A 23,757-nucleotide genomic window follows, 5' to 3' on the forward strand; every position below is an offset into this window, starting at 1 on the left:
TGGGAGGGGCCACAACAGTAAGAGGCCCGTGTACGCAAAAAAAAAAAAAAAAAAAGAAGATAGGAGAAGGGTATGTGTGTGTGTGTGTGTGTGCGCGCGCGCGTGCGTGTGCGTGCATGCTGGGGGGGTGATTGGTACTGAAGATGATGAGTTGTTTTGGATATGTTGAGTGGAGGCACCAGCGAGTCATCATTCTGAAGATTTCTAGCAGGTTGGCAGTATGGATTTGGAGCACGGGAGAGAGAGAAGAGCTGCAGATGAAACTGACAATGGACAGTATGAAGTGGTGGATGATGAAGCGTAAATACATAGCAGATCATCAGTGGACAGAGAGAACACGGTGGCTGGAGAGGTCGGGAGAGGCTTCCTGGAGGAGATAGGGCTTGAGATGAACCCTCAAAGACACGGAGACTGTGTGGATAGGCCCGGAAGGACCATCTAAGTTGTAGTGATTGGTGGGGGAGATCAAAAACCATGAAAGAGCTGTGGTAGGTGAGCAGAGCGAGTTTAGGGGACCGTGGAAGAGATGAGCTAGGTGTAATGCAAAGGTCTTGCTGGGAAAGTAGGTGTCAGGTCTTTGCTGACTTGAATTCTTTCCCACCCAAGTGTTGCCTCCACAAAACAGTAAGCAGGCCAAAACCTACTAGGATGCTGCTGAAGGACAATATAAATTCAATGTTGTGCTGTTTTGTGCTTGGTCTAGAAAATACTTGTCAACTTTGGAATTTCTTTCCACGAAGTCCATACTGCCATGTAAGCTCAGGAAAGAAAATTTATTCTTAAAGAGTTAAAAAAAATGATTTCTAAGTTAAATGCCTAGCTCAAAGGAACGAAACCTTCAATTTGGAGTTTTAAACTCCTCTGCCATACAAATTCTGGGTCCTTTATGAAGTTGAATCAGGCATGGAACCATCTGCTTACTATTGTGGCAGATGTGTAACACTGAGGTCACTCAAGTAGTCAGGAATTCTGACATACTTGTTCATGGTAGCCTGGGGTACCATTCAGGCTGATACTACAGGTTCTTTAGGATTGCCTTAGAAACCAAATGAAGCAACCCTATCCCCAGACAGCCCTTAACCCTGCAGATGGCTGTGCCATGGAGAGCTGTGCAGTGTTTTCTTCCCTTGACAAGAGCACTTCATGCTCTGGAAGTTTGCCCTTGGGGGTGGCCTTTTACGTTTTAGATTCTGCTGTAACTTTTGTCTAGAGATAATTATGGCCGAAGCCCTGGGGACATCTTCTTCCTCTCTTCAGGAGGAGGTTGATTTCTGAGGACCTACAGAACCACCAGTGTAATAGTGTAGAACGTTAAGAAATAGAATATTTGAGTATAAAGTTTTACACACACACACACACACACACACACACACACAAACCTTTCAACATGAGCTTAAGACTGAAGATAGAGTAGGTTTTTGTGACCATGATGATAAAAGCCTCTCACCAAGGATGATAGAACCTGGACACTGGTGACATTAGGAAGCCCCTGTTACCAGTCAATTTCTTGTTACATGAGAAAAGTAAACCCTATTTTGACTAAAAATATTTTTTCAAGGATCTTCATGAAAAATACCTGTATGAATAACTTAGTCATTATATAAACTACAGAAGATATATTAAGGGCCCTTGCTCCTTTATTTAATTTGAGTCAGATACATTATAAATAAGAAAATTAGCCATTTATCCAATTTTCAGTCCTTTTCTTCAAAATCAGTGGTATAAATTAACTTGTTTATACATCAAAGTCATGTCTGCCACTACATCAGTAAGGTAGTAAATTATATCTCTTTTTAAAAATTTTTAATTAATTTATTTTTGGCTGTGTTGGGTCTTTGTTGTTGCATGTGGGCTTTCTCTAGTTGCGGTGAGCAGGGGCTACTCTTTGTTGCAGTGCACGGGCTTCTCATTGTGGTGGCTTCTCTTGTTGTGGAGCATGGGCTCTAGGCACACGGGCTTCAGTAGATGCGGTCTGTGGGCTCAGTAGTTGTGGCTTGTGGTCTCTAGAGCACAGGCTCAGTAGTTGTGGCGTATGGGCTTAGTGACTCCACGGCATGTGGGATCTTCCTGAACCAGGGCTCAAACCTGTGTCCCTTGCATTGGCAGGCAGATTCTTAACCACTGCACCACCGGGGAAGTCCCTATCTCTCTTTTTTTATTTGTGTCTTTGTTACTGAGAGAGGCTACATGTTTTGTCAGGACTTCACATTAAAATTTTCCTGGCAAAATGTCCATGCCAAGAAAATATTGAGGCAAGTATGATTGGAGCAGATATTTTAAGCAAGTTCTGTTTTCTGCAACTGATTCAGTTAAGGGATCATTAAATCCTTCTAAAACTTCTTCTCAGGTAAATATAGATGTCAAGTGAGGGGATTAGGTAGATGGCTAATTAAATTTGTATTAAGGCAGATTAAGAAATGACTCTTCCTACTTATTAAAATCCAAAACTAGGATTGGGCTTTATATTTAGACTTCCTGTTTTAATCCTCTGGGTGTATCACATAGATGCTTCACGTCCAGAGAAAGCTAGTTATCGCTAGATTTCTTTTTGACCTGTCACCACCAACAGGCATAGGAATCTGTACCTCAGCAAGGGAGGGGAATGAATCGAGAGTTAATGGGAAAGGGATCTTTACATCAGAAGTAGGAGAGTTGGGCTTCCTTGGTGGCACAGTAGTTGAGAATCCACCTGCCAATGCAGGGGACACGGGTTCGAGCCCTGGTCCGGGAAGATCCCACATGCCGCGGAACAACTAAGCCCGTGAGCCACAACTACTGAGCCCACGTGCCACAGCTGCTGAGGCCTGCACACCTAGAGCCTGTGCTCCTCAACGGGAGAGGCCACCACAATAAGCCATTTGAATTCTTCACTACATTGACTGATTTTTTTTCCCACTGATTGAATTGAATTGACCAGTTTTTTAATGGCCTTAGAAACACCATGTAAAATGTTTATGTTTCCACGTTAGGTCATATCGGGGAGGAAGAAATTTTCCTCTAACCCTTCTTGGTTCTTCTCTCTGGTCTGAGAACTAAGCCAATATAAGATATTAACAGGAGGAAATCCAAGTTTAATAACATGTATACATGGGAGAGACCCAGGAGAACTGAATAAGTCGCCAAAATGGTGAAACCCTCGCCTTAAATACCAACTTCAGCTAAAGACAAAAGAGGATGTTGGGGGTAGGGATTTGGGACTTCAAAGGGGCGGGAGGGCAATTGACATAGAGATGGAAAAGCAAATGTTTGGTAAATAAACGTTTGCTGGACCAGACAGAGACAGTGGGACACAGAGTGGACTCTGATCTCTGAGAGTTGCCCCCCTCACACCCAGCACACGTTCTTTGCATATGTCTCTGCTGATAGCTCTGTTCCAGGAACAGGCCCTCTACCTAAATTCTCTAGACAGCTAAGGGGGTGGTGAAAAGAAAGACTTCCTGAGTCTTTAGAGCCTTGATTGTTTTCAGCTCAAAATAATCCACACGCCAAAGAGACATTTTGGGGTGATAAGTTTTGCTCCCCTCCCGTCACTTTGAACCAGCCCCAGGGACTGGACTTGTCTCCTCTGAACGTCCACATTCTTATTCCTTCTCTGTGTGTTGCCGAGGGTGGGTTTCAGCTAGGACTGCACGTGGCGAGAGTAGGCAGCGGTGGAGGGCAAAGGAGGTACAAGAGGCAAGAAACTGTCACTGAAACCTAGTGCTCGTGTTTTTCTCTTTGCATCCACCCCTTGAATGTTTTTCGTGGGGCCAGTTGTTTGCAAGGGCTACATTTTTTTTTTTTTTTTTTGCGGTACGCGGGCCTCTCACTGTTGTGGCCCCTCCCGCTGCGGAGCACAGGCTCCGGACGCGCAGGCGCAGCGGCCATGGCTCACGGGCCCAGCCGCTCCGCGGCATGTGGAATCTTCCCGGACCGGGGCATGAACCCGTGTCCGCTGCATCGGCAGGCGGACTCTCAACCACTGCACCACCAGGGAAGCCCAGGACTACATTTTTAAAGAGTTTCCAATGTTTTCCTTCCAAACCTGTCTTCCTTCTTCTCTTGGTATTGATTCCCCATCCTACACCAAGACTGCAGGGACAGCCAGACCTTCCAGCACTACACTGAGTGAGAGTGGTGAGAGCAGGCATCCTTGTCTTATTCCTGATCTTAGGGGGAAAGTCTTCAGCCTTAGGTCTTTCACTGCTAGTTAAGATGCTAGCTGTAGGGTTTTCATAGATGCTCTTTATTGGGTTGGAGAAGTTCCTCTTTATTCCTTTTTTTTTCTGGAAGTTTTTTTTTTCTTGAATGGGTGTTGAATTTTGTCCTGTGCTTTTGCTGCATCGATTGCTATTATCATGTGATTTTTCTTTTTAGACTATTAATACCATGGATTTCATTGATTGATTTTTGAATATTTAACCAAAATCCATGAGATGAATTCTATGGTATACAATTCTTTGAAAATATCACTGAATTCTATTTGCTAATTCTTTGTTATCGTTTTTTGCATTGAAATTCATGAGGGGTATGGGTCTGCGGTTTTCTTTATTGTACTGTCTTTGTCTGGTTTTGGTGTCAGTGTAATTAATAGTGACTTTATAAAATGAATTGGAAAGTGATCCCTTCTCTTTATTTTCTGTAAGAGATTGGGAATAATTGCTATGGCTTCTTCCTTAAACATTTGGTAGAACTCTCCACTGAAACCATATGGGCCTGGAGATTTCTTTTTTCCACAGTTTTAAATTTATAACTTCAATTTCCAGAATAATTATAAGGCTATTCAAATGGTGTATTTAATATTGGGTGAACTGTGGTAGTTTTGGTTTTCTGAGGAATTGTGCCATTTCATACCTAATTATCAAATTTATGTGTTTTAAGTTGTTCATGGTATTTCTTTATTATCTTTTGGGCATCTCCAGAGTCTGTAATGATATCCCCTACTTCACTCCTCCTATTGGTAATTTGTGTCTTCTCTCTTTTATCCTCTGTCAGTCTTTTTTTTTTTTTTTTTTAGAGCTGACATTTATTGCTAAGGTAAATAAATTATAGCTAAGCAATTATAGTTTAAATCATAGATAAGTAATGGAAAGAAGACAGTGAAAAGCAAAAGTTTTTTTTTTTAATTTTACAAATTTAATCAGTTATACATATACATATGTTCCCATATCCCCTCCCTTTTGCGTCTCCCTCCCACCCTCCCTATCCCACCCCTCCAGGCGGTCACAAAGAACCGAGCTGATCTCCCTGTGCTATGCGGCTGCTTCCCACTAGCCATCTACCTTACATTTGGTAGTGTATATATGTCCATGCCGCTCTTTCACTTTGTCACAGCTTACCCTTCCCCCTCCCCATATCCTCAAGTCCATGCTCTAGTAGGTCTGTGTCTTTATTCCTGTCTTACCCCTATGTTCTTGATGACATTTTTTTCTTAAATTCCATATATATGTGTCAGCATACAGTATTTGTCTTTCTCTTTCTGACTTACTTCACTCTGTATGACAGACTCTAGGTCCATCCACCTCATTACAAATAGCTCAATTTCATTTCTTTTTATGACTGAGTAATATTCCATTGTATATATGTGCCACATCTTCTTTATCCATTCATCCGATGATGGACACTTAGGTTGTTTCCATCTCCGGGCTATTGTAAATAGGGCTGCTATGAACATTTTGGTACATGTCTCTTTTTGAATTATGGTTTTCTCAGGGTATATGCCCAGTAGTGGGATTGCTGGGTCATATGGTAGTTCTATTTGTAGTTTTTTAAGGAACCTCCATACCGTTCTCCATAGTGGCTGTACCAATTCACATTCCCACCAGCAGTGCAAGAGTGTTCCCTTTTTTCCACACCCTCTCCAGCATTTATTGTTTCTAGATTTTTTGATGATGGCCATTCTGACTGGTGTGAGATGATATCTCATTGTAGTTTTGATTTGCATTTCTCTAATGAGTAAAGATGTTGAGCATCCTTTCATGTGTTTGTTGGCTGTCTGTATATCTTCTGTGGAGAAATGTCTATTTAGGTCTTCTGCCCATTTTTGGATTGGGTTGTTTGTTTTTTTGCTATTGAGCTGCATGAGCTGCTTATAAATTTTGGAGATTAATCCTTTGTCAGTTGCTTCATTTGCAAATATTTTCTCCCATTCTGAGGGTTGTCTTTTCGTCTTGTTTATGGTTTCCTTTGCTGTGCAAAAGCTTTGAAGTTTCATTAGGTCCCATGTGTTTATTTTTGTCTTTATTTCCATTTCTCTAGGAGGTGGGTCAAAAAGGATCTTGCTGTGATTTATGTCATAGAGTGTTCTGCCTATGTTTTCCTCTAGGAGTTTGATAGTGTCTGGCCTTACATTTAGGTCTTTAATCCATTTTGAGCTAATTTTTGTGTATGGTGTTAGGGAGTGATCTAATCTCATACTTTTACATGTCCCTGTCCAGTTTTCCCAGCACCACTTATTGAAGAGACTGTCCTTTCTCCACTGTACATTCCTGCCTCCTTTATCAAAGATAAGGTGACCATATGTCCGTGGGTTTATCTCTGGGCTTTCTATCCTGTTCCATTGATCTATCTTTCTGTTTTTGTGCCAGTACCATACTGTCTTGATTACTGTAGCTTTGTAGTATAGTCTGAAGTCAGGGAGCCTGATTCCTCCAGCTCCGTTTTTCGTTCTCAAGATTGCTTTGGCTATTCGGGGTCTTTTGTGTTTCCATACAAACTGTGAAATTTTTTGTTCTAGTTCTGTGAAAAATGCCATTGGTAGTTTGATAGGTATTGCATTGAATCTGTAGATTGCTTTGGGTAGTAGAGTCATTTTCACAATGTTGATTCTTCCAATCCAAGAACATGGTACATCTCTCCATCTATTTGTATCATCTTTAATTTCTTTCATCAGTGTCTTATAATTTTCTGCATACAGGTCTTTTGTCTCCTTAGGTAGGTTTATTCCTAGATATTTTATTCTTTTTGTTGCAATGGTAAATGGGAGTGTTTCCTTGATTTCACTTTCAGATTTTTCATCATTAGTATATAGGAATGCCAGAGATTTCTGTGCATTAATTTTGTATCCTGCAACTTTACCAAATTCATTGATTAGCTCTAGTAGTTTTCTGGTAGCATCTTTAGGATTCTCTATGTATAGTATCATGTCATCTGCAAACAGTGACAGCTTTACTTCTTCTTTTCCCATTTGGATTCCTTTTATTTCCTTTTCTTCTCTGATTGCTGTGGCTAAAACTTCCAAAACTATGTTGAATAAGAGTGGTGAGAGTGGGCAACCTTGTCTTGTTCCTGATCTTAGTGGAAATGGTTTCAGTTTTTCACCATTGAGGACGATGCTGGCTGTGGGTTTGTCATATATGGCCTTTATTATGTTGAGGAAAGTTCCCTCTATGCCTACTTTCTGCAGGGTTTTTATCATAAATGGGTGTTGAATTTTGTCAAAAGCTTTCTCTGCATCTATTGAGATGATCATATGGTTTTTCTCCTTCAGTTTGTTAATATGGTGTATCACATTGATTGATTTGCGTATATTGAAGAATCCTTGCATTCCTGGAATAAACCCCACTTGATCATGGTGTATGATCCTTTTAATGTGCTGTTGGATTCTGTTTGCTAGTATTTTGTTGAGGATTTTTGCATCTATGTTCATCAGTGATATTGGCCTGTAGTTTTCTTTCTTTGTGAGATCCTTGTCTGGTTTTGGTATCAAGGTGATGGTGGCCTCGTAGAATGAGTTTGGGAGTGTTCCTCCCTCTGCTATATTTTGGAAGAGTTTGAGAAGGATAGGTGTTAGCTCTTCTCTAAATGCTTGATAGAATTCGCCTGTGAAGCCATCTGGTCCTGGGCTTTTGTTTGTTGGAAGATTTTTAATCACAGTTTCAATTTCAGTGCTTGTGATTGGTCTGTTCATATTTTCTATTTCTTCCTGATTCAGTCTTGGCAGGTTGTGTATTTCTAAGAATTTGTCCATTTCTTCCAGGTTGTCCATTTTATTGGCATAGAGTTGCTTATAGTAATCTCTCATGATCTTTTGTATTTCTGCAGTGTCAGTTGTTACTTCTCCTTTTTCATTTCTAATTCTATTGATTTGAGTCTTCTCCCTTTTTTTCTTGATGAGTCTGGCTAATGGTTTATCAATTTTGTTTATCTTCTCAAAGAACCAGCTTTTAGTTTTATTGATCTTTGCTATCGTTTCCTTCATTTCTTTTTCATTTATTTCTGATCTGATTTTTATGATTTCTTTCCTTCTGCTAACTTTGGGATGTTTTTGTTCTTCTTTCTCTAATTGCTTTAGGTGCAAGGTTAGGTTGTTTATTCGAGATATTTCCTGTTTCTTAAGGTGGGATTGTATTGCCATAAACTTCCCTCTTAGAACTGCTTTTGCTGCATCCCATAGGCTTTGGGTCGTCGTGTCTCCATTGTCATTTGTTTCTAGGTATTTTTTAATTTCCTCTTTGATTTCTTCAGTGATCACTTCGTTATTAAGTAGTGTATTGTTTAGCCTCCATGTGTTTGTATGTTTTACAGCTCTTTTCCTGTAATTGATATCTAGTCTCATAGCATTGTGGTCGGAAAAGATACTTGATACAATTTCAATTTTCTTAAATTTACCAAGGCTTGATTTGTGACCCAAGATATGATCTATCCTGGAGAATGTTCCATGAGCACTTGAGAAAAATGTGTATTCTGTTGTTTTTGGATGGAATGTCCTATAAATATCAATTAAGTCCATCTTGTTTAATGTATCATTTAAAGCTTGTGTTTCCTTATTTATTTTCATTTTGGATGACCTGTTCATTGGTGAAAGTGGGGTGTTAAAGTCCCCTACTATGATTGTGTTACTGTTGATTTCTCCTTTTATGGCTGTTAATATTTCCCTTATGTATTGAGGTGCTCCTATGTTGGGTTCATAAATATTTACAATTGTTATATCTTCTTCTTGGATTGATCCCTTGATCATTATGTAGTGTCCTTCTTTGTCTCTTCTAGTAGTCTTTATTTTAAAGTCTATTTTGTCTGGTATGAGAATTGCTACTCCTCCTCTGTCAGTCTTGCTAGAGGTTTGACAATTTTATTTTATTAAAATTTTTTTTTTCGCTGTAATATTTTTTTATTGAAGTGTAGTTGATTTACAATATTGTGTTAGTTTCAGGTGTACAGCAAAGTGATTTGGTTATATGTATATATCTATATTCTTTTTTTCGATTCTTTTCTGTTATAGGTTATTACAATATATTGAATATAGTCCCCTGTGCTATACAGTAAATCCTTTTTTAATATATATTTTATTCATTTATTTATTTATGGCTGTGTTGGGTCTTTGTTGCTGCATGCAAGCTTTCTCTAGTTGCGGCGAGTGGGGGCTACTCTTCCTTGTGGTGTGCGGGCTTCTCATTGCAGTGGCTTCTCTTGTTGCAGAGCACGGGCTCTAGGCGCAGACTTCAGTAGTTGCAGCACGCAGGCTCAGTAGATGTGACGCACTGGCTTAGCTGCTCCGTGGCATGTGGGATCTTCTCAGACCAGGGCTCAAACCCTCGTCCCCTGCATTGGCAGGCGGATTCTTAACCACTGCGCCACCAGGGAAGTCCTACAGTAAATCCTTGTTAACAATTTTATTGATCTTATCAAAGCACCAGCTCTTTTTGCGTCTCGTTCAGCCACCCAGGAATCTCCATGGCAGCCACTGTTTTCTTTCAATTCATGTTTCTCTGTTCTACTTCACATAGTTAACATTTTTCTTCAGTTACAGTGACCAGTTTCTGTGGCCTCTCCTTTCCTCTTCTGTCTTGGCAGGCTCTCCATTACTGTTTACCCTTCCTTTTGGCCTTGCTTTCAAAAGTTGGTCACATCTTGCTGGTTTCTCTAGAACGTTTTATTTTTATCAAGACTGGTTTACATCATAATTGCACAAAACAACCGAGTTCTAAGTAACATTAAGGGTACATTGTAGAAAACTTGCCTAATAAAAAACTGAAAGAATTTGGTATCTGTCGATTTTGAATATGCCTACGAATGCAAAACCATGGTGTGCTGGGGGGAACACCATGCTGGGCAGTACAATACTTGAGTTCAATTCCTGACTCCACCATTTGCAATCTCAAGTAATAGGCTGGGTGGCTCTGCATTGCTCAAATTTACCCAGTAAAGCCTTGTGAAGCCACCATGTGGATCCAGGCAGACCTTGAAGTTGCATGAAGCTTTCCAAATCTGGTTATGCCCCAGTTTTGGGGCATTGAGGAGTGCCAGATTTGGCCCTCATTGTTGCCTTATTGTTTTATTTACACTTTACCCAGCCCGGCCCAGCTGGACAGTTCACTGTCACAGGAACAGTCCTGCCTTGAGCATTGCCATTTCTACAGTTGTGCTTCTGGAATCTTCCCTGCCTAGGAAACTCTACTGTCTTCTCTGCCTATTTGAATTCTAGCTCCCTTCCAGGGACAGATCAAGTACCCCCTGCCCAGCAAGGTCTTCTCTGACCATCCCAGATCAAACTGATGATCCCTCTGAACTCTGGGGGGAACTACTGCTCATGCCATTGACCGGGCCCTTCAGTAGCTTCATCTCTGGACGTCCTGTTGATTAGGAGCACAGGCTTTTGTCAAGACACACCAGGGCTTCAGTCTTGGCTCTGTCGTTTCCCAAATTCATGCCCTTAAGCAGCTGATGTCACTTTCCTGCACCCTAGTGACCTCCTCTACAAAACGAGATCATCTCTGCCTTACAGGGTAGTTGTAAAGATCAAATAAAATGTCTTAAAAGCAGTTAAGTGCCAAATAAACATAAGGGATATTTTAAATGTAATAATAATTAGAAATTAAGGTTAAATGGGAAAATGTTCATGAAATAATGTTGTAATAGGAGGATTACAAAGCTGTAGGTGAAGTAAGAAAGATCTATGTGTGTTTGTGTGTGTGTGTTCACAAACACATGTATAAAAAGAATGAGAACACTAATATGTATAAAATAGATAACTAATGAGAACCTTCTGTGTAGCACGGGGAACTCTACTTCACTTCGCTGTACAGTAGAAACTAACACAACATTATAAAACAACTATACCCCAATTAAAAAAATCTATTTTAATAGCAAAAAAAAAAAGAATGGGAAGACGTACTTCAAAATGTTACTCTGGATGATGGTTAGCTCTGGGTGATGGGTTAACTGTTGGTTTTTCTTTTCTATATTTTGCATTTTTTAGGGTAGGAATGTAATAGATATAAAACTAGAAAATATTGCTTTTAAAAAGAAAAAAATCAAGTCCTGATGATAATATTTGGTTATTTATACTCCACCATACATCAGAAAGAGTTGTTTTTAAAAAATTAATTAATTAATTAATTTTATTTATTTATTTGGCTGCGTTCGTTCTTTGTTGCTGCGTGTGGGCTCTCTCCAGTTGCAGCGAGCGGGGGCTTCTCTTCGTGGTGGAGCGTGAGCTTCTCATTGCAGTGGCTTCTCTTGTTGCAGAGCACAGGCTCTATGCACATGGACTTCAGTAGTTGTGGCGCACGGGCTTGGTAGTTGTGGCTTGCGACCTCTAGAGTGCAGGCTCAGAGTTGTGGTGCACGGGCTTAGTTGCTCTGCGGCATGTGGGATCTTCCCAGACCAGGGCTCGAACCCATGTTCCCTGCATTGGCAGGTGGCTTCTTAACCACTGCGCCACCAGGGAAGTCCCTGGAAAGAGTTTAAAGCAGCATACAATATAGCAAGATAAAATGGAACATAAAACAAAATGAAGCAAAGGAAAAAATGAGGGTAGGGAAGACAGTCTGTAGTGACACTGTTAAACATTTATGATCGCTGTCTTGTATTTTTATTAAGTGGTTTCTTTTCTTAAATAGATTTTATTCATTTATTTATTTATTTTTGCCTTGTTGGGTCTTTGTTTCCTGTGTGCGGGCTTTCTCTAGTTGCAGCTAGTGGGTGCTACTCTTCGTTGCAGTGCGCGGGCTTCTCATTGCGGTGGCTTCTCTTGTGTAGCAGGGCTCTAGGCACACGGGCTTCAGTAGTTGTGGCATGCGGGCTCAGTAGTTGTGACTCACGAGCTCTGGAGCACAGGCTCAGTAGTTGTGGCACACGGGCTTAGTTGCTCCGCGGCATGTGGGATCTTCCCGGACCAGGGCTCGAATCCATGTCCCCTGCATTGTCAGGAGGATTCTTAACCACTGCACCCCCAGGGAAGCCCCTAAATTTATTTCATTTAGAGTGTAAATATATGCCACAGAGTACTGTGGTGTTTGAGAGGGGATAGTATAGGATATTCTGAAAACCAGTCAGGTCTGTTTAGGATTTCCAGTTCTAATAAAATTGTGAGTTATTGCACTAGATATAGTATTTATTATATAAACTATATTTCTTTAACTACTGTGTGACAGAAGTGTGTGTTTACTTACTCATAGAACTCATCAGAAACCACATATAGAGATGTGGCACTAAAATTATTTGAATTATCTAATAAAATCTTAGGGGGTCTTAAAGCAGCTTAGTGTTTGGCTGTGAAACCGAGAAGTCTTAAATAGAGGCAGGGACGTGCTGCATATTCTCCCAAATCTTCTTTCTTCTCTAGGCCCTTGGTACCTGAGTAATACCACTTGGCAAAATTCAGAGAGGGTATTAGGTGTAGTGAGAACCTATAACCTAAATGCCTTCTGTTTTTTGAATTTTTGAATTTTATTTTATTTATTTTTTATACAGCAGGTTCTTATTAGTTATCTATTTTATACATATTAGTGTATATATGGGTAAGACACACTTTGTAAAAGAAAGGCATCTTTTTATAGCACAGCATAATGATATTAAAATGATACATAAAAGAAGAATTTTCTGCTAGTTTTCAGTGTATTAAAGATTCTGATTATTTTGTTTTTGGCATAATAGACAGCCCTAAGAAAGGATGGCTGCTATTATTCGTGTATAGTAAGTTGCAAGATACAAATATACATATTTGGTTAGCATTGGCTTTGCTTATCTGTTTTGAATAAGTTGAATGGAGAGGCAGACTGGAGTGAAGAAACAGCCCAAACTGGAACTGAAATTCTTGCCTTGATCCTGTCATTAAGAAACTCTAGCTTGACCAGCTGTAGTTTAGTAAGATTATACTTTCACTTATTTGGGAATGTACGTTTCCATTGAGCCTTCCACTTGACAATATTTATAGTATGTCAGTTGCCCTATGTTATAAACTGTTCATCTGACACCTGTATAATATTAACATAATTCAAATGTCTTTTTCACAGAGAGACCTCTCTCCCCCAAGGCTGTCAAAGGATTTGAAACTACTCCACTTACCAAGAATTATTATACTGTGGTGAGTGTTCAGATGATGAACAAAAATTTTCTTGACTCTCTACATGGAGAACCACTGATGTGTGGAGGTGACACCAGTGGAAGCCTGGAGAAAGTTGCATTGCAAGGGTCTCCACTAGTGACAGTGGAGTTCTTTTATCTGTAGGCTTGTTACAGACGTCTAGAAGTTTTACAACCACTGTCCTGAGAAATTCAAGGGTAGCACAAAGGTTCAGAGCAAGGTCTACTAAACTGCAGTAAAAGAGAAATCAGCTAATATGTAGACATGATGGGGAAGTTTAGCAGTTAGATCTTGCCTTACCAGATAGTTAGGAGGTGAATTCCCAAGTTCCTCTAATGCAATACGTTTTAAGTGATGGCATACTGTGATTTTAGTTTAGAATCAATCAACCGGTTATGATAGCCTCTGAAATATTATCAACCTTGTTCTTGAGGAGAGCCCAAAGGGAAGACTGCCCTTGGCACAGAGGGAGGAATGAGATGGCTCTGGCTTGAACACAGATATGTCAAAATATATTAGCTATAAATAGGGCATGTGCAATACCGTTTGAAAAAGAAATCGTATCCTTTTCCTTAATCTACTCTCTGCTTTCCTCCATGTCTCCTTTCAGACTTGGTCCAGTCAGCAATGAAAAGGTCAAGTCATCATGACCTCTAAGTCTCCCTGTCTGGTAGCCCTGTCATCTTCCCCATCACAGCTGAAATACAGTTTCACTTTTCACCCAGTGCTCTATGTGCATTTGTACTACGTGCTCCTTTCATCGTGTCCATGGATAAACAGTTTTTATTTTTATTTTTAAATTTTATTTTATTTTTGGCCGCATCAAGCGGCTTGCAGGATATTAGTTCCCTGACCAGGGATCGAACCCGTGCCCCCTGCAGTGGAAGTGTGGAGTCCTAATCACTGGACTGACAGGGAAGTCCCTAAACAGTTTTTAAATCTCTCTATACATTTGGTTTCAAAAAATGGAATTTCATCCTTCAGTGAATTTGCTCTGTAATGATGACATGAACAGTAGTTGGTATGAAAAATCAAGTAGGAGCTTCATAGGTAACCTGGACAATAATCATAGAGGATAATTTTGTCACTGTTCTTCCTCTTACACTTCCGAGGTTAAAACGTTACCCAACAGAGCTAGGCTCCCTTCTCCCTTCATCCCTGACCACTTTTTCTTTTTAAACTGGCAATATTTTGATGCCTTTTTTTCCCTACACCTACATAGCTATATATCATTACATAGTTGCAATCATACTATATACACAATTTGTGTCCTGAGTTGTCACTTAACATTATATCATTTTCAATTATTTATTTACCTTCTATTTCCTTTTTTTCTTCCAGTTTTATTGACATATAATTGAACATGCAGCACTGTGTAAGTTTAAGGTGTACAGCATAATGATGTGACTTACATAATCATGAAATGATGACCCCAATCAGTCATTGAATATCCATCATCTCATAAAGTTACAAAATTTAAAAAATAAAAAAAATATATTTTCCTTGTGATGAGAACTCCTCAGGATTTGCTCTCAACAACTGTCATAGAGAGCATACAACAGTGTCAATTATATTTATCATGTTGTACATTACATCCCTAGTACTTATTTATCTTATGACTGCAAGTTTGTACCTTTTGACCACCTTCATATAATTCCCCCCTGCCTCTGGTCCTGACCACTTTTAGCTTCCAGGCGACCCCCAAGGATTTAATTTTTAACGGAAGGGCACAGTCAAATGGTGGGTGAACTGTTACCGTAGCTGCTTCTCCCTGTGGACCTGGAGCACACCATTGCTCTGCTTTCAGTCTCTCTCTGTCTCTACTGAGTCTACCAATTTAAAATGCTGGGATTATCCAAGGCAAACTAACCTCTGTGATTCTTATGGGCGTTATGTAAACCCCATATATACTATATACCAACTCTGGACGTACTGTAGTTTCTTTTTTTTTAATTAATTTTATTTTTGGCTGCGTTGAGTCTTTTTGCTGCCCATGGGCTTTCTGTAATTGTGGCGAGTGGGGGGCTACTCTTTGTTGCGGTGTGCGGGCTTCTCATTGCGGTGGCTTCTCTTGTTGTGGAGCATGGGCTCTAGGGCGTGCGGGCTTCAGTAGTTGCAGCACGCGGGCTCAGTAGTTGTGCCTTGTGGGCTCTAGAGTGCAGGCTCAGTAGTTGTGGCACACGGGCTTAGTTGCTCCGCGGCATGTGGGATCTTCCTGGACCAGGGCTCAAACCCGTGTCCCCTGCATTGGCAGGCGGATTCTCAACCACTGTGCCACCAGGGAAGCCCCTGTACTGTAGTTTCTATCACCCGTCCCCTGTTGGAGTTCATGTACATTATTTCCAGTTCCTCACAATTATAAACAATTCTGCAGTGAACATCCTATATGTGTAACTTTGACAAAGTATGTAAAGATCTGTGAGGTGGATTCCTAGAAGTTAAATTGTTGAGCCAAAAAAAATATATATGTATTTAAATTTTGATAGATTTTGTCTCAAACCAAACTTAATAAAACAGAAGGCCTTGGAGAGCCCATGATGGCCTGGGAAGGAACTGTAGAGCTGTGGTGTAAATATTGCTGAATTATTGAGACCAGTTAGACATGTTGTTGTAACTAGATATGCATGTGAAGGGATTTGGGTTGATTGTTGGTGTTTTTTTCTAATTCACATTTTTGAGTATTTAGGCAAATTTTTAGCAGCAACTAATTCAAAATATGTTCTGAGTGTTCTGATTGCCCTCCCAATCTGTGTTGAATACCTTAGGCAAACCAAAATAATTCTAGCTCACCCCCAGTATTTGGAGACCTGGAAAATCAAGTTCACCCACATGTAAGGTGTCACCATCTCATCTTTTTTTTTTTTTTGGTAAAAATGTAACAAATTTTATTTCCCATATGATCTTATATTAACTCTTATCCTCTCTAAGAGTCATTAATTGTAGATATTTTCTGTTGCTAGTACTATAAGGGCACTAGTGACTGATTTTTACTTCATTTTTTTTAAAACAGGAAGTATTTCTTTTCTGACTACATAGCATTATGTAAACAATGATTTTAAAAAAATCAGACAGTTCAGGAAAAGTATAAAGAAGAAAATAAATATCACCTGGAATCCCACCACTCAGAGATGATCACTATTAACATCTTGGTGAATCTCATGACGATCTTTCTTTGAGGTAGATGTGTATGTGTGTATGTGTGTGTGTGCGTGCACGTGTGTGCACACACGTGAACATATATACATATATATATAGCCTATGACGTGTGTGTGTGTGTGTGTATTTTAAACAGGAATTATGTATTCTTCATTATTTCTCCTTCATGGAGATTTTTCTATTCTCAGACCCTGACAATACTGTCGCTGACCAGACCTGTTCTTATGCTCTTGCATTCAGCGTGTCCTTGCTAGTCCAAATGCTTCCTTTATTTTGGTCATGTGTATTAGTCAGGGTTCTCCAGAGAGACAGAACCAACAGGATCCATATAAAGAGATTTACTGTAAGTAATTAGCTCACGTGATTATGGAGGCTGAGAAGTCCCACGATCTGCCATCTGTAAGCTGAAGACCCAGGACAGATGGCGGTGTAGTTCAGTACGAGTCCAAAGGCCTGAGAACCAGGAGAGCTAATGGTGTAAATTCCAGTCCTTGGGTAGAAGACTGATGTCCCAGCTCAAGAAGTCAGGCAGAGTGAGCAAATTCTCCCTTCCTCCACCTTTTTGTTCTATATGGGCCCTCAACAGATTGGATGATGCCTCCACATATTGGGGAGGGCAATCTGCTTTACTCAGGCTACTGATTCAAAGGCTTATCTCATCTGGAAACACCCTCACAGACATGCCCAGAAATATTATTTAATCTGGGCACCTCATGACCCAGACAAGTTGACACATAAAATTAACTGTCATATCCTGTAAACTTGGGCAGGATAGAGACCTCTTGGATTTTGCAAGTTTGCAGACGTTCTCTCCCCTTTTTCAGGTTTCCAAGGGATTGTCTGCTGATTTCAGCCCAATTTAGGTCTCGATATGCTTCTGGTGGCACATCAGTTTTGAAATGTTTAGAAGTTTCCCGGTGTCATCACAAGTGGCATGGGGTACCCAACTCAGACCTGCATCTGCCATGAGGCATTTTTTTTAAAGCTCAAAAAACCTTAGATTAAAAGGAAGTCATCAACGAAATACAAAATATTTAGCACTGAATGATAATGTAAACAGTACATGACAAAAAGTAGTTTCCTTCCTTCCTACCTTCTTCAGAGGGGCATGTTTAATGCATCTAACTGAGGCGTGGCCTCTCCTGGCCCATTGTTTTGAAAGAGAGTTTAGCTCATCCCTTAGGGACATGGCAGCCTAGAGGCTTTTGCTGCTCCTGACCTTGGTTCCTTCATTGTCCTCAGAATTCACTGCCATTTGTTAAACTTCTCTCACTACTGAGGAAAAGCGTGTCATTTTCTCTGAATTATTTTTCTAATAATCTTCTGCTCATTGGCTCTCTTTGCCTATTGTAAGTTGATGTTACATGCCAGGAGGGATTAAAAAATAAATAATAATAATAAGCACAACAATAGAAAATGGTAACTATGAGAGGTGATGGATGTGTTAATTAGCTTGATTGTGGTGATCATTTCACAATATATACATATATCAAAATATCAAGTTGTATACTTTGAATATATACAATTTTTATTTGTCAATTAGACCTCAATAAAACTAAAAAAAAGAAAAGAAAAGAAAGAGAAATCTATGTAGCTTAGTTGTCAAGCTTAATTTGCATGCAGTGTTTAGGTCTTGGCACCCATGGTCTCACTGGGAAGACAGGACAGACATGATGGTATAAGCCATGTGGCAGACAATGATGTCAAGTTATAAACTGTCCTAAAATGAGTTGCTCCAAATGTGGTTGGGGGATCTTTTGCATTTGAAAGCCCCCAGGGAGATTGTTAAAACTCTAGATATCTGGTCTCCACATCTGGCTTGTTACATCAGAATCTCTGGCCATAGGTCCCAGGAAACAGCATTTTTAACACCCCCTCAGCCCCCTTCTCTCCATCCCCCCCAGGTGATGCTGATACTCACTAAACTAAAATTTGAGAACCAATAAAGGGAAAGGTTGAATGGGAGAGAGGATTGACAGCATGTCAGGACTTAGATAAGCAGAGAAGAGCTGGAAGGGAATTCAGGCAGGGGGAACCCTGCGAGCACATTCATCCAGGCAAGAATGTGCGTGCCTATAGTCCGTCCCTGCAGGTCACAGAATGGACTGCGCTCTCTTCTATCCCCATCAAAATGCCTCTCGGCGGGTGAAATTCCTTATTTATTGCAACTGGTGCAGCCCAATGTAAGAATGTGGTCCCTCGTGCTGCCATAAATAGGCCAGACTCACAATAATCCTAATATAGGCACACCTCAAAGATATTGCCAGTTCAGTTCCAGACCATCACAATAAAGCGAGTTACGTGAGTTGTTTGTTTTCCCAGTGCCTATAAAAGTTATGTTTACACTTTACTGTAGTCTGTTAAGTGGGCAATGGCATTGTCTTAAAAAACAATGTACACACCTTATTTCAAAAAATTTTATTGCTAAAAAATGCTCGCCAACATCTGAGCCTTCAGCGAGTTGTAATCTTTTTGCAATAGTCACATCAAAGATCACTGGTCACATAACAAATATAATAATAATGAAAAAGTTTGGGCTATTGTGAAAATTACCAAAAGTGACACAGAGACATGAAGTGAGCAAATGCTGTTGGAAAAACGGCGCCAATAGACTTGCTTGATGCAGGGTTGCCACAAACCTTCCATTTGTGGAAAAACCACAATATCCGTGAAGCGCAATAAAGCAAAAGGCAATAAAACGAGGTCTCCCTGTACTAAACTCTGGGGATGAGCATCTGGCTGCAGAGTAAGAGATAACATTTCCCTACATCCAAATAAGAAAATATAATCAGTAAGGGCCAGTATTATTTATTTTTTCTAACTTTCTTCTCCTTTATTGTAATGTGTGGCAGATGTCTTATCAGAACCTCCGTGTGGTCGGAAAGGTGGGAAGAAATCTGAGACCCGTTCAATCACATCAGAATCCCAGGAAGCCTCCTGTAGTTCTTGCTTCTGCCACCCATCTTCTGTTTACCCCCCTTTTCTCTCTCACTCATCTATTTACCCACTTGCTCCCACCCTGAATTTTCTCTACGTTTCTAGTGCTTATCTACCCTTCTAAAAAATACTTTATTTTTTAGAGCAGTTCTAGGTTCACAGCAAAATTGATCCAAAGGTTAGAGATGTCCTGTATACCATCTACCCACACACATGCACAGGCTCCCCCAGGATCAGCATCTCCCACCAGCGTGGGACATTTGTGACAATTGATGAACCTACATTGACCCATCATTAGCACCAAAGTCCAGAGTTTACATTACCATTCACTCTTGGTGTTGGGCATTCTATGGGTTTGGACAAATGTATAATGACACGTATCCACCATTACAGTGTTGTTCAGAGTAATTTCACTGCCCTAAGAAACCTCTGTGCACCCTCCCTTTTTAAAAACCACCAGCCTAAACTACCTTACACATCTATCCAGTTATTCCTTCTCCATATCCCCTATTCTTTTTTACCTGCCCATTTCCTGCCTAACTCATCCATATCTTCCATCTGAGGTCAGGGAGGTGACAAGAGTTTTCAGAGTCCATCTCTGTTTTGCAGAATCTGTCCATAACAGGGCAAGAGTGCTGCTTGTTTTGTGAAAACCAAGGACCTGGAGGGGGTGAAATTGATCACTGCACTTGAATGTAAACAGGTGGACTCTTCTGCCATATACGTCAAATATGACATAAATACAGTAGTGTATTACCTTTTCCCATCTCCTAGGAGTTTACCAACATGAACCTGTTTTTGCAGCCATCATACTTATCTCAGAATTCCTATAATATGATGGTTTTGCTTAGATTAAGGTTTCCTGGGGCCATTATAATCTTCCTTTATCATGGGATGTATCTCTGTTTCCAGCTTTTGTTTATGCATTTTAGCCTCTTAAAATAATTTCTACAGACTTATATGACTTGTTCCCTTATGGAAAACAGAGTTATAAAAATGAACTCACTCTAAAGCCTTTCCAGGAAATGGAGGAAATATATTTTACTGGAAAATCAATAGCCCAGGATGGAGGTACAAAAGGCCTCCACCTCTTTTTTCTATGGCTTCTCACCATCTGTTTTATTCTGAATTTAGTCAGAGGTTAATTGAGCAAAAGGATACTCTGTTGTCCTTGTGAAGATGGAGTCAGAGAGGCAAAGGCAATGTCTGGACACAGTCCATTTTAGTATTTGAGTGGATTTCATCTCGATCAGATTGTACTGCTCTGAAGTTGGTTGGCCTGCCAAACTGTTTGCGTTCTGACTCACCACTGAGGCCTTCTGTTTGGGGACACATAGCCTTCTCTGTCTGCTTCCCTTTTTATCCTTTTACAGTAGATGCTCTGTGGCCTGAAAAATAAAGAACCAGTCTCCGCAGTTCATCAGTTGGTCTTCTGAGATTGAGGAAAGCAATAAAAATCCAAGTGAATTTGAGAGAGAATCCCAGGCATCCACCCTGATGAGCATTTCTACTAATCAAACCACAGCAAGGGCAATGCTATTTAGTACATCATCATTCAAACAAATTTTGCATTATTTAATGAAGGACTCATTAATCACCTGTGTCAATTTAGCTTGTAAAGTCAGCTTTCAGCCACCCTCAAGACTTGCAACAATATGAGTTTAGTGTATGTTTCCATTCAGCTCTCCAGAACTTACTCAAAGGCAGCAGGGAGTGTCTGCCTTCCTACCTCCGTTTGTCCCATGTGAGTGGTTCCAGCACAGATGGAACCCTTAGAAAGTGTGCTGCTTCGCCTAGCAAATAAATCCACTGGAGCAGGAAAGTTGGCACCTTTCTTGCAACATCTTATTGCTTTCTCTTAAAGGAACTACCTGTGATAGCATTTTAAAGGAAGTTAAAATAATAAAACTGTTTCAATGAGGGGAGGAATGTTGAATTATAGCAACCATGGAATTAAAGCAGTGATGTTTAATTGTCTTAAAAATCACATTTTATGATGTAAATAATATCCGTGAATTTTCTAATTTAAAAATTCCCTTAGGCAATGACTGTGTTTTGTTTTGTTTTCTTTTTTACTTTGTTTTCCTTTTTTTCAATGGACATTATACTTTGGGTAGTGTGACAGTTACAGACAACAGTGCTTGAAAGCAAGGTTGAGGATGTGAGATGGCTCATTACCAGACATGGTCTCTTTAGAAAAATGTGAACAAAGGAGATGATGAGATGACTTCATTCTCTCCTGAATATAAGTGGGAAGCCAGGCCACCATCCTCTTTTTCCTCCAATACAAATACTATAGACAAATGTTGCTAAAACGGTAGTCTGCATATGAGTTTTACCTCTTGATAAAATGTGGTACTGTTGAATTCTAGTGCAGCTCTCTCCATTTTTAAGAATAAAAAAATGAATCCTAGTGCTGAGCATGAGTATAAATGATTATTTAACACATTGCAATGAACAGCAGCCCAGCTGGGCAGAGACCACTAACGATGGACACATTTGAGTTTGGAAGGACACTACTGGATGAGGACTTGGAGTCAGAGAAAAAACAGAAAAGTTTCTATTAACAGATGAGAAATTTGTGCTTTGACTTTAAAATAACAACTATAATGACACATAATTCACACACTACAAAAATCACCACTTTAAAATGTACAATTCACTGATTTTTAGGAAATTAACAGAGTTGTGTGATGATCACCACCATCTTACTTTCCAGCATTTTCATCACCCCAGTAAGAAACCCTGTACCCTTTCATAGTCACTCCCTCCAGCCCTTGACAACCACTAATCGACTTTCTGTCTCTATGGGTTTTCCCTATCCTGGATGTTTCATATAAATTGAATCATACAATATTTGTTCTTTTGTGTTTGACTTCTTTCTTAGCATAGTATTTTCAAGGTTCATCCATGTTGTAGAATGTATCAGTACGTCATTGTTTTTTTTTTTTTTCTTAAAGAAGGAAAGTATTTTTTAAATTAATTTATTTATTTGGCTGTGTTGGGTTTTAGTTGTGGCATGCAGGATCTTCGTTGTGGTAGGCAGGCTCGTAGCTGCAGTGCGTGGGCTCTTTAGTTGTGGCGCGCAGGCTCTAGAGTGCACAGGCTTAGCTGCCCCACAGCATGTGGGATCTTAATTTCCCGACCAGGGATCGAACCTCTGTCCCCTGCATTGGAAGGCGGATTCTTAACCACTGGACCACCAGGGAAGTCCCTTCATTGCTTTTTATGATGGAATAAATCTTCCATATTATGGATATATACCAGGTTTTGTTTATGGACCTTTGGATTATTTCCACTTTTTGGTTATTATTTATAATGCTGCTGTGAAAATTGATGTGCAAATTTTTGCACAGACATATGTTTTCATTTCTCCAGGAGTGGAATTACTGGGTCATATAATAACTATGTCTAACTTTCTGAGGAACTGCCAAACTTTTCCACAGCAGTTACAATTTTTGACTTTCCCACCAGCAATGTATGAGGGTCCCAGTTTCTCCACACCCTCACCAACACTTGTTCTTTCTATTTTTTTTCTTTTTATTATAGCCACCCTAATGAGTGTGAAGTAGTATTGTGGTTTTTTTTTTTTTTTTTTAAATTTATTTATTTATTTTTGTCTGTGTTGGATCTTCATTTCTGTGCGAGGGCTTTCTCTAGTTGCAGCGGTGGGGGCCATTCTTCATTGCAGTGCACGGGCCTCTCTTGTTGCGGAGCACAGGCTCCAGACGCACAGGCTCAGTAGTTGTGGCTCACGGGCCCAGTTGCTCCGCGGCATGTGGGATCTTCCCAGACCAGGGCTCGAACCCGTGTCCCCTGCACTGGCAGGCACATTCTCAACCACTGCACCACCAGGGAAGCCCAGTATTGTGGTTTTGATTAGCATTTCCCTAATGGTTAACTATGTTGAGTATCTTTTTATGCACTTATTGGCCATTTGTATATCTTCTTTGGAGAAATGTCTATTTAAATCCTTTGCCAACTTTTTTTTTTTTTTTTTTTTTTTTGCGGTTCGCGGGCCTTTCACTGTTGTGGCCTCTCCCATTGCGGACCACAGGTTCCAGATGCGCAGGCTCAGCGGCCATGGCTCACGGGCCCAGCCGCTCCGCAGCATGTGGGATCTTCCCAGACCGGGGCACGAACCCATGTCCCCTGCATCAGCAGGCGGACTCTCAACCACTACGCCACCAGGGAAGCCCCCTTTGCCAACTTTTAACTGATTATTTTTATTGTTGAGTTGTAAGAGTCCTTTATATATTCTGAATAGGAGAACCTTTTCAAATATATGATTTGTAGATATTTCCCCCATTCTGTGGGTTGTCTTTTTTACTTTCTTGATAATGTCCTTTGATACATAAAAGTTTTCAATTTTCATGAAT

The 23,757-nt window shown here is 40.2% G+C and overlaps 1 protein-coding gene across 8 annotated transcripts in view; it reads left to right on the forward strand.

Annotated features, from left to right (window-relative positions):
* ARHGEF6 (Rac/Cdc42 guanine nucleotide exchange factor 6) overlaps positions 1 to 23,757 on the forward strand; it is a 116,283-nt gene that overhangs the window by 38,965 nt on the left and 53,561 nt on the right. For all 8 annotated transcript variants that reach the window (XM_060086995.1, XM_060086997.1, XM_060086996.1 and 5 more), the window contains one exon: positions 13,215 to 13,285. In XM_060086995.1, the coding sequence (XP_059942978.1) occupies positions 13,215 to 13,285 (71 nt within the window). The remainder of the gene's footprint in view (positions 1 to 13,214; positions 13,286 to 23,757) is intronic.

This window comes from Mesoplodon densirostris, chromosome X (assembly GCF_025265405.1).
Source record: "Mesoplodon densirostris isolate mMesDen1 chromosome X, mMesDen1 primary haplotype, whole genome shotgun sequence".
Lineage (NCBI taxonomy): Eukaryota > Metazoa > Chordata > Mammalia > Artiodactyla > Ziphiidae > Mesoplodon > Mesoplodon densirostris.